Source organism: Ailuropoda melanoleuca, chromosome 14 (genome assembly GCF_002007445.2).
Source record: "Ailuropoda melanoleuca isolate Jingjing chromosome 14, ASM200744v2, whole genome shotgun sequence".
Classification (NCBI taxonomy): domain Eukaryota; kingdom Metazoa; phylum Chordata; class Mammalia; order Carnivora; family Ursidae; genus Ailuropoda; species Ailuropoda melanoleuca.
This window is the reverse complement of record NC_048231.1, coordinates 70,168,177-70,179,836: the sequence shown is the minus strand read 5'-3', so window position 1 is coordinate 70,179,836 and position 11,660 is coordinate 70,168,177. Positions and strand designations below refer to the sequence as shown.

The window sequence follows — 11,660 nt, the reverse complement described above, 5'->3', positions numbered from 1 at the left end:
TATTTATTTATTTATTTGAGAGGGACAGAGCGAGCACAAGCAGGGGGAGCGGCAGAGGGAGAGGGAGGGGCAGACTCCCTGCTGAGCAGGGAGCCGGATGTGGGACTCGATCCCACGACCCTGAGATCATGACCTGAGCTGAAGGCAGACACTTAACCGACTGAGCCACCCAGGCGCCCCAAAACAAGAGCGTTCTAATCAGCAAAGCTGAAGCTCAGATTAATGATTGTAAATACTGGTAGAGAGTGTGTGGTACTGTCCATATGGTTACTGTGTAGATGTGGGGCCATGAGCAACACCTGACTGTTGCTGTTCTGTGGAATCTTCCACAGGAATTCTTATCATCCTTCTTTTTTCTTTTTTTAATTTAAACCCTTGGGTTACAGGTGACAAAAATGCACAATTTTATCTTTATTCATATTTTTAAAATTTTTTTTAATTTTATTTTTAAGTAATCTCCACACTCAACGTGGGGCTCAAACTCATAACCCCGAGATCCAGAGTTGCATGCTCCACCAACTGAGCCGGCTGGGTCACAGTTTTATCTTTAAAAGTATCCTTTTGTTGTTGTTGTTTCTTTTAATGTTTAAATCATTTTAACACTATCCAAATCAATTAAGGATATGTGTGATGACATGGATGAACCTTGAAAACATTATGTGAAATAAGCCAGAAACAAAAGGACAAATATTGTGTTATTCCTCTGATATAAGTGCCTAGAACAGGCAAATTCATAGAGACAGAAAGGAAAATCGAGATTACTTGGGGCTGGGGGAAGGGGAAAAGTTTGCAATGATGCTGAGGCCCTAGAGATGGTCAGCGCTGGATGGCTGCATAACAGTGTAAATGTACTCAATGCCACCAAAGTGCACACTTAAATTGGCTAGGGGGCGCCTGGGTGGCGCAGCGGTTAAGCGTCTGCCTTCGGCTCAGGGCGTGATCCCGGCATTATGAAATCGAGCCCCACATAAGGTTCCTGGACCTCTATGAGCCTGCTTCTTCCTCTCCCACTCCCCCTGCTTGTGTTCCCTCTCTCACTGGCTGTCTCTATCTCTGTCGAATAAATAAATAAATAAATAAAACCTTTAAAAAAAAATAAAAATAAGTTGGCTAAAATGGTGCATTTTATGTTACAGATAGTTCACCACATTTTTTTTTCCAAAAGAGCAAATAAGTAGAAATATTCAGGGTTTGCTTTACTGTGGCACTGATATGGTCAGTCTGCTTTCAGTTCAGAGGTGCACCTGCCCCCGCTTGCAGTGTGGGTATCTACTCATCTCTTTCCTTGGAGAAGAGCTCATTGCTCATGCTTGTCTTTATTATCTCCTCTTTGTCCTGTCCTTGTCTTTATTATCTCCTCTTTATCTCCTTTTTGTCACCTCCCTGCATTACCATCAAAGCTACCCTCCCCTGCCTTCCCCTCCCGTGAATCCTGTCTGCCCCCAGTACTGGGCTCAGGTTGGGAACCTAAAGGGTCTCATTATAGTGACAAGAGAGAGAAAGGAAGGCCTACCTAATCATTAAGCCACATCCCTGGTTCACCACAACTCCAGCTCCATATGGATGGTATGAGCAGTACCAGCCAGTTCTAGAAGCTCAGCCTCTGGAGGAGTGCCCAGGAGCGCAACAGGATGGCGGATGCCCGGCTCATGAGTCAGAGGTTCTTGCAGTCATGTATACCTTTGTGTCAAGCTTCACATGATGGGAAGTGGCATCTGTGTGCGTGTCAGCCCCCACTTGCCCACACACCCCAGACACTTGCCAGTGAAGAAAACATGCATCATTGCAAAGACCACAGCAGAGACAGTGGCCGGGGCTCAGGGTTAGGCATTTTTTTAAGATGTATTTATTTATTTGACAGAAAAAGAGAGAGCACACACAAGCAAAAGGAGAAGCAGCAGAGGGAGAGGGAGAAGCAGGCTCCCACTGAGCAGAGAGCCTGGCGCGGGGCTTGATTCCAGGACCCTGGGATGATGACCTGAGCTGAAGGCAGACGCTTCACCAACCCAGGTGCCCCAGGCACTGTGAAGGCCTAGGCTGAAATCCCTGCCCTCTGAATTACTACCTCCCGGACCCTGGGGAAGGCATTTGACCTCTCTGAGAATTAGCGCCTCAAGGGCAAAGTGGGCTCATCAGAGAGCGCCCCCGTGTGACCGGAGGGAGGACCTAGCAAGGGACCGGCTGAGTAAGGTCTCAGGTCTGTAACCATTCCCAGTCCAGGGACCGAGGACAGCTCCTTTGTGGCTGTGAAGCTACTCATCTCCTGATTTACAGTATCTCTTACTTGTTAAAATGCTCTTTTAACTGGCCAAAAGGTGNGCTGTGAAGCTACTCATCTCCTGATTTACAGTATCTCTTACTTGTTAAAATGCTCTTTTAACGGCCAAAAGGTGGGGGGGGGGCACTTCAGTCTCTTGCTCCTACCTCAGAAGTCATTCTGAAGTTCTTGAGAATAAGATTCAACTGCATTCTGGGTTCAGCAGCCAAATGCCAGCCAGTAGCACTGACCCTCTCTCCTTATCCAAACCGCACCCATTCCAGGAGCAAATCTGACCCGGATGAAAGGGTCCACTGACCTGTGAGGCGCTCCAGGGCATCAAATCCATGTTTTAGTGCTATCACGTCAAGGAACGAGATGGTGCCATCTTCAAACCTGTAACAGTGTTGAGGGAAACAAGGTCAAGCTGTGGCCAACATCTCCCCGTGCATTTTGTGGTGTGTAACAAAGTTCTGATTTTCGGCTTAGCCACAGTCCCTGAATACTTGCTGTCTACTGCCTTATAAACCACTGCTTGCTCTCCCCGTCAGGACAGAGGGCTTTGCACACCGAGATCCATGGGCCACCTCTGGCCCTGACTCGCTCGGCAGCTTTCTTGGGAGAGGATGGCCATGGTAATAAAGGGAACAAAAGACAGTCACCACCTTGAGAAACGCTATCCTGCCCCATGAAGACTGACAAAACCTCAAGTGCTTCGGGCTCTTGAAATGCTGCCCTTGACCCCAAGAGAACGCCACTGACAGGGCATCGGTTCAGTGTGATCAACGTGCTATGTGTCAGGATCCCGAACTCTATGGAACCACATATCATCTTGGAAACACTATCATTCCAAACTCTGTGGAACCCAAGTATCATTTTGGAAACAGCTGAGTTCACAGTTTCAGAGGGAAATGGCGCCCCAGGGAGAGGTTGCAGTAAAGACCCTAGGCTGGCCGAGGCAGGCACACTTCCCGAGTACCAAGAACGCCAGTGCCACTGGGAGCGTGTGTGCATGAGCTGGGAATGAGCTGGCAATGAGCTGGCAAGGTGGAGAGTGGTAGGAGACAAAGTCAGAGGACATCTACCTTGGGGAGATACCACGTGTCTGAAGGTCTCTGAGCAGAGAGTGGGGACAGGATGGGACCCAGGCTTTGACAAGCAGAGTCAGTCGTCACACTGCTGCAGGAGGGGGGGAAGCTCGGAGACAGGCGGTTTCAGCGAGCATGGGATGACGATGGTGACAAACAGCAGCCTCTGGGAACCGGGCTGTGAGTTGTCAAAGCAAGTTGAAGCTTTCAACGGAAATACTGTGCTTTGTATTTTCATATTCTAGGGATAAGATTTGCTCAGAATATTGTTACTGAGGAGCGCCTGGGTGGCACAGCGGTTAAGCGTCTGCCTTCGGCTCAGGGCGTGATCCCGGCGTTATGGGATCGAGCCCCACATCAGGCTCCTCCGCTATGAGCCTGCTTCTTCCTCTCCCACTCCCCCTGCTTGTGTTCCCTCTTTCACTGGCTGTCTCTATCTCTATCAAATATATAAATAAAACCTTTAAAAAAAAAGAATATTGTTACTGAAATATGAATTTCTTTATAAAACCTATGTATTAACAATTAATTATGAATCAAGTATATGAACCAACAATTAATAATGAATCAATTGTGAATTGATAATGAATTAGTTGATAATGAATCAATTACCAATTGATTAATCACTAGTTAACTAATAAATAATCTTTAAAAAAGTAAACATTAGCCTATAATGACTTTAGTTATTGATCAATAATAAATAATTATTTATTCATCAGTAATTAATAGACTATTGGGGGAAAGGAAGGTTTTTGTTTCCATCAAAGGTTTTATCTCCTTGGGTTATAAAACGATTAAGAACATGGTTTGGGTACATGTACAAAAAACATTTTGGTTGAGTATTAAGGCTCTTGAGTTCTAGTCTTAAGTTCACAAGAAAAAAATGAGGCTTCTAGCGGTAAGTAAATACATTCAGCTTTCTGGGAATCTTGGTGCAGCACCTGCCATGAGGCAACCCGCCCAATCAAAGGAAGCCCAGCCCAGCCCAGCCACATGCTGCCCCTTTCGAGCTGCCCCACTTCTCCTGGCCTTCAGATGCTCCTATGGGCTCAATAAAGTTTGAATTGTTATTCTGATCTGCCTTTAATTTACATGATGTGTGCCTGTCATTCACTTGGTTATATTACTTGCTATTTTATCACACTTGGATACAAAATGTTTTACATTAGCATTGCTGTTTCAGAATCCCCCAACTATGGAGAAGTCCTAAATACAAGAGACACCAGGGGCACCTGAGTGGCTCATTCAGTTAAGCATCTGCCTTCGACTCAGATCATGATCTCTGGGTCCTGGGATCAAGCCCTGTGTCTGGCTCCCTGCTCAGCAACGAGTCTGCTTCTCCCTCTCCCTGTGCTGCTCCGCCTGCTTGTGCATTTTCTCTCTCTCCCTCTCTCTGTCTCTCTGACAAATAAATAAAATCTTAAAAAAAAAAAAAATTTGTTTCTTTAAAAAAAAAGAAGAAGGAAGAAAGAAAAAAAACACCAGGTGCAGAGATCAAGTCACATGCCCGTGTCCCCACAGCTGGTGTGGGATAAAGCCAGGATTCGCCCGCAGCAGTTCAGCTCTGGGGCCTACACACGTGACAGAGACTCTACCGCCAGGGACACGTCCCCACCCGCAGAACCCTGAGTCTGCACCTGGATCTGTGAGGGATCTGACCCATCTTCCCATCCAGGCCCCAGGCCTTCTGAGGCACCAGCAGGGTGACTAGCTTCCCAATCCCATGGTACTCCCCGCAACTGGCCCCAGCAAAACCCTGGGTCAACTGCCATTTTTACCCTCTCACGCCATTGACCTTATGGGTCCCAGCCATCCCCACGGGAGAGCTCCTGGCTCCCCACACCCCCTGCCCTGCAGCCTGAGGAAGACACAGAAACCCACAAAGCTGGGCCAAGGCCTACGCCTTTTGCAGGCAAGTAGCCACCTGCCCTCAAACCCGCTTTGTCACTCACAGGGCTTGCAGAGGCTGCCCCATGTGGCTGGTGGCCTCTGAATTAACCGAATCTTCTGGCCAACCAGCTGCCAGGCTGAGCGGATTCCAGCCACTGAATAGCCAGTTGGACCGTCCGTACACCAACCTGTCCCGAACATGCCATCTTTCTCAACGGCTGCTTGCATCAATTCTGGGACAAGGCCTGGTGGCCCACCCTCCTCCCTCTCCTGAGAGCCCTTCCCCTCTCCTGCCTGCAGCCCTCGTCCTCTCACAGCTGTGGAGAAGCCCACAAACGGGGGCCCTGTTCACTAAGCCGCCTGGGGCAGCTCCAGCCCACCTCGGACTCCCAGATCTGAGCCCTGCCGCCAGCCTCCGCCCCTGCCTCCAACTCCAGGCCGCCCACCACCCCACCCAGTGGCCCAGTCTGACCCCTTGCACAATCATCTAGGTGACCCAGGCCAGCCCCTTGCTGAACTGCAGCCAGCCATTCCCAAGGGGAGCTTACCTTTCAGCCACCGAGCGCCTCGGGATATAGAAGTCGTCTCCGGCAAGGTAGGCAGCGGCCGTGCCCCCTCCAAAGTAGGTTTTCCTCAGCAGAGGAGCCACGCGGTTATTCACCAGCAGGGCGCCCAGGCCGGTGGGGAAGCCAAAGATCTTATAGAAGGAGACGGGGACAAAGTCGGCCTGGTGGACCGACAGGTCCAAAGCGGACGTGCTCACGTAGGAGGCCGCATCGAGCAGCACGAACCACTTCCCAGGCGCGGCCACGGGGCCCCTGCGCCCGGCCTGGACCTCTGCTATCCAGGACAGGGGGTATCTGGCTCCGGAGAAGTTACTCTGAGCCGGGTAACAAAAGAGATGCGGAAGCTGGCCGTCGGGATCACGCGCGCCCGAGCCCCATGTCTCCGCCGACCGCATGTCCTCCGGCCGGACCGGGACGCAGGTGACGTTCAGGGCCATGGCAACCTTCCTCATGCCCACCACGGAGGTGTGGCTGTCCGTGAGGTAACAGAACCGGCTCCCGCCGCTCTCCGGGCCCGGGGACACCCACGGGAAGGCCTCCGCCACCAGTTTCAGAGCAGCCGTGCTCCCTGCCGTGAAAATCACGCTGTAGTCGTCTGGGGAGGTGTGGAAGTGCGCCAGAATCCTGGAAGAAGCACAGCGTCAGCCGACTGCGCGCTCTCGCTGGTGTCGCACGTTCAGAGGCAGCCGTGTTTCTACGACACGGGGCCGCTCTCTGCCTTCGTATTTAAGGAAAAAGCCCAGATCAGCTTCGCCACGATGGCGAAGTGAGGGCAGGGGCAGAGCAGGCTGCCCGAGGAGACGACAAACAGGTTCGGACTGGCAAACGCAGCTCCACCTCCCACGTCCACCACCACCCCCCCCCCATAGAAAAGATAAAAATCCGCGGGGCGCCTGGGTGGCGCAGTCGCTCCAGCCTCCGACTCTTGATTTCGGCTCAGGTCCTGATCTCAGGGTCGTGATCTAGCCCAGCCTCTGGCTCCACGCTCAGCGGGGAGTCTGCTTGGGAGTCTCGCTCTGCCCCTCCCCCTGCTCGCGTGAGCTCGCTCTCCTTCTCAAATAAATAAATAAATATTTTTTTAAAAGATAAAAATCCACAACAACCTTAATCCTAGAAAACACTCTCTCTCCTTGGTCTGCTCTCTGGCTCTAATCACAGCAAGGTTTAAGTCATCAACTTATTTCGTGGTGCCTTTAATATTGGCAGCCCAGCACCCCTTGCGAATTGGAAATAACTTGAAATTATATCAATTCAAGTAACTTTAGGTACCACTTGGAAATTACTTACAAAAAACTAATTATTATATGTGGAAAAATATAAAGAGCTGTTTCAAGTTCACATATTAGTTAAAAGATTGGGGGGGGCATTAATAATGCCTAATGAAACATGAAAAGAAAGCCCAAAGAAAACATTTTTCCTCTCTCTGAAAATGAGACTTAGGAAACTGGGTCCTTCCTGGTCACTCTGGCCCCCAGGCACCTGGCATCAGCCCAAAGCCACATAGAACAGCTGTGCACGCCTCAGGGCTGCCCAGCTGTGCTTTGGGGCTTTCCCACTCCATCTTCTCGCTCTCACCTTCCCGTCCTCTGCCCCTGATGCTTGTCACTGTGCACGTGACCACGTAGCTGCATGTGATCTTCCTGAAACCAACTCAGAACCTTTGTGGGATGCGGTGGGTGGTAGGAAAGAAGTCCGTCCACCTGGGAGTGCCAATCAGGCTGGCACCTCTGACACTCACCTGTAGCGCACATGCTCCACGGTATCGTGGGTGAGCCTGCTGCTGATATTCTGGCTGTGAGGATTACCTGGCAGGTTACAGAGACAAAGCCATCAAGTCACTACTTCTGTTTCTCCTCTGCGTTCCTCCAAAGCCCTCTCCTTCCGTGTCTCAAAAAATTAAGCATAACTACTATATGACCCAGCAATACCACTCCTATATACTTAAGGGAAATGAAAAGGTGTGTCCACACAAAGATTCATGCACAGAAATGTTCATAGGCAGGTTTATTGGTAAAGTCAAATCTGGGAACAACATGAATATCCATCAGCTGATGAACAGAGACAAGATGCGGTATATCCGCACAGTGGGAAAGTATTCAGAACAAAAAGGAACAACCTACTGGCTATGTCACGAATGAACCACAAAAACATGCTAAGAAGTCACTTACTGTATGATTCCATTTATATGAAATGTCCAACAAAGGCAATGGTATAGAAAGAGATTCAGAAAATAGTGGATTAGTGGTTGCCTGGGACTGAGGGGTCAACAGGGATTAACTACAAACAGGCATCAGAGATCTTACTGGGGGAGTGAAAATGTTCTAAATAATTTATAATAGTAGTAGCACCACTTGATAAAGTTACCAAAATCACTAAATTGTACATTTGAAATAGATGAATTTTATGATATGTAAAATATAATTCCATTTTTTAAACAATTTTTTAAACAAATAAACCAATTCCCATAGAACGAGATGGGATCCAGGAAGAACATTCTGGAGATGGAAGTCAGCTCATAGGCAACCAGGCCAATGTAAGAACCTTTTCTGCAAGTTCCCTGAAAGGTGGTTCTGATAATTCCAGGGAACCAAGTACACAACCTCCAGAGGCTGCCCTTTCCCCCAGTCATGAGACAGAGCCATGAACACCACTTAATCTAAATCCCCCTCTGTTGTCCTGTGTTCACACCCATGCTACTGGCATCATTCCTGCACACATCTAATTTCTCCAAATATGTGAAGGGGGCCATCACATCTCACTTTAGCCCATTCTCAAGGTTAAAGTCTCTCCTAATTTCACTTGTCGATTTCTAGTTTTCCTCCCCTCCTCGGATCCCCCAGGGGTGTGCCCCAAAGTATCATCATCATCTCTCAAAACACGGCCCCCAGACGAGGATGCAGACCTCTCAAGGGTCAAGACATGCAGGGATCAGGCATAAGCATTTCTCGGGAGCAGGACCACAGATGTGCGTTAACACAGTCTTGACATTTTTTGTTTTAGGGTTTGTTCCTTTGTTTTCTCATTCCATGCCATCTGGTCACACTGGATTTCTGGCCACTAAAGCTACCAATGTTCCTTTTCCATAGCCACTAGTAACCAGTTGGACTTGGTACTTCCCCTCTCAACACCCTGGTTTTTAGCTCCACACCATCAACATCACCTACAGTCTAGATGTTGTTGCCCCTCGACACCTTTCCCATCGTTACGACTCTTGCAAAGGTTCAAGTCTTGTGGATCTCCTTGCAAATCATGGATTCAAATCAAGATAAGGTCCCTCACTGGCATCGCCCCTAGAAACTATTCCCCAGATTTAAAGCTCCACTGGCTGCCCAGGATCTTAGTGTGGCACGATACGATTATCATCAACTGAGGGGGTCTGGAGAGGGCTCAGGGCTGGTGCCCTGGAGATCCAGCTCCCCCAGCTCGGGCTCTTCCTGACTGTGTGGCCACGGGTTAGCCACCTACCCTGTCTGGGGCCCAGTTTCTTTATCTGTAAAACAGAAGTAAGGACAGAACCTGTACCTTAGCTCCTTTGATAGCAGTGCCTGTACCCTAGTTTGTGGGAGAACTGAGGGGGAGGGTGGAGCTAAAGCATCTGGAGCAATCCCTGGAGTGAGTGTTCAGGACACCAGGGCACTCACCGCTCTCACCCCTCCTGCACCTGCTACTGCTGCTTTCAGTTCAAGCTCCCTTTCCAGGCTGCCCATGCCATCCACAGTGACTGCCCATGCTTTCTAGAATAAACATCAGACTTCACAGGGCACCTACAATGCCCCTCCCTACCTCTCCAATCAGACCTCCTCCACTCTCCTCCCCTCCTCTGTGCTCTGGGGCTAATTCCCGGAACCACTAAGGGTCTTGGTTCAGGCTATTACCTCTGCCTGGAATGCCCTTCTCCTCCTCTTTCCCGTGTGAATCCCTGCTCATCCTCCAGGACGTATCCCACTCCTAAGGCAGCTTTTTCTGACACTCACACTGCCAACGCTGTGGCCCTGCAGCCACACACCCCCATGGTATTGGGGGGGGGGGCTTTTGTTCACAGCCCTTTACATAGCTGGTCATTTACGTTTATTTTCACTTGATTAAGGTCCTGTGTTGACTAGATCGCAGTCCATGATGGCAGGACTGTGCTTCCTTTGTTTTCAGGATAGCACCGTGCCCCCCTTAGCAAAGTGGCTCAACAAACATTTACGGAGTGAAAGAATGGGGGGGGGGCGCCTGGGGGGCGCAGTTGGTTAAGCGTCTGACTCGTGGTTTTGGCTCAGGTCCTGATCTCTCAGGGTCATGAGATCCAGCCCCACAACGGGCTCTGCACTCAGTGGGGAGTCTGCTTGAGGTTCTCTCTATCCCTCTCTTTCTGCCCCTCCCCACTGATTATGCTCTCTCTCTCTCTCTCTAATAAGGGAATAAACCTTCAAAAAAAGAAAATGCCTGGGGGCTCCTGGGTGGCACAGCGGTTAAGCGTCTGCCTTCGGCTCAGGGCGTGATCCTGGCGTTATGGGATCGAGCCCCACATCAGGCTCCTCCTCTATGAGCCTGCTTCTTCCTCTCCCACTCCCCCTGCTTGTGTTCCCTCTCTCACTGGCTGTCTCTATCTCTGTCGAATAAATAAATAAATAAATAAAACCTTTAAAAAAAAATAAAAATAAGTTGGCTAAAATGGTGCATTTTATGTTACAGATAGTTCACCACATTTTTTTTTCCAAAAGAGCAAATAAGTAGAAATATTCAGGGTTTGCTTTACTGTGGCACTGATATGGTCAGTCTGCTTTCAGTTCAGAGGTGCACCTGCCCCCGCTTGCAGTGTGGGTATCTACTCATCTCTTTCCTTGGAGAAGTGCTCNGAAGAGCTCATTGCTCATGCTTGTCTTTATTATCTCCTCTTTGTCCTGTCCTTGTCTTTATTATCTCCTCTTTATCTCCTTTTTGTCACCTCCCTGCATTACCATCAAAGCTACCCTCCCCTGCCTTCCCCTCCCGTGAATCCTGTCTGCCCCCAGTACTGGGCTCAGGTTGGGAACCTAAAGGGTCTCATTATAGTGACAAGAGAGAGAAAGGAAGGCCTACCTAATCATTAAGCCACATCCCTGGTTCACCACAACTCCAGCTCCATATGGATGGTATGAGCAGTACCAGCCAGTTCTAGAAGCTCAGCCTCTGGAGGAGTGCCCAGGAGCGCAACAGGATGGCGGATGCCCGGCTCATGAGTCAGAGGTTCTTGCAGTCATGTATACCTTTGTGTCAAGCTTCACATGATGGGAAGTGGCATCTGTGTGCGTGTCAGCCCCCACTTGCCCACACACCCCAGACACTTGCCAGTGAAGAAAACATGCATCATTGCAAAGACCACAGCAGAGACAGTGGCCGGGGCTCAGGGTTAGGCATTTTTTTAAGATGTATTTATTTATTTGACAGAAAAAGAGAGAGCACACACAAGCAAAAGGAGAAGCAGCAGAGGGAGAGGGAGAAGCAGGCTCCCACTGAGCAGAGAGCCTGGCGCGGGGCTTGATTCCAGGACCCTGGGATGATGACCTGAGCTGAAGGCAGACGCTTCACCAACCCAGGTGCCCCAGGCACTGTGAAGGCCTAGGCTGAAATCCCTGCCCTCTGAATTACTACCTCCCGGACCCTGGGGAAGGCATTTGACCTCTCTGAGAATTAGCGCCTCAAGGGCAAAGTGGGCTCATCAGAGAGCGCCCCCGTGTGACCGGAGGGAGGACCTAGCAAGGGACCGGCTGAGCAAGGTCTCAGGTCTGTAACCATTCCCAGTCCAGGGACCGAGGACAGCTCCTTTGTGGCTGTGAAGCTACTCATCTCCTGATTTACAGTATCTCTTACTTGTTAAAATGCTCTTTTAAC

At 49.8% G+C, this 11,660-nt stretch overlaps 1 protein-coding gene across 1 annotated transcript in view; it reads right to left on the bottom strand.

The window, feature by feature from the left end:
• MOCOS (molybdenum cofactor sulfurase) overlaps positions 1-11,660 on the bottom strand; it is a gene marked incomplete at its 5' end in the record, with an annotated part of 77,547 nt that overhangs the window by 51,416 nt on the left and 14,471 nt on the right. The window contains 2 exons of the mRNA XM_034642202.1: positions 2,577-2,653; positions 5,784-6,425. Of these exons, the coding sequence (XP_034498093.1) occupies positions 2,577-2,653; positions 5,784-6,425 (719 nt within the window). The remainder of the gene's footprint in view (positions 1-2,576; positions 2,654-5,783; positions 6,426-11,660) is intronic.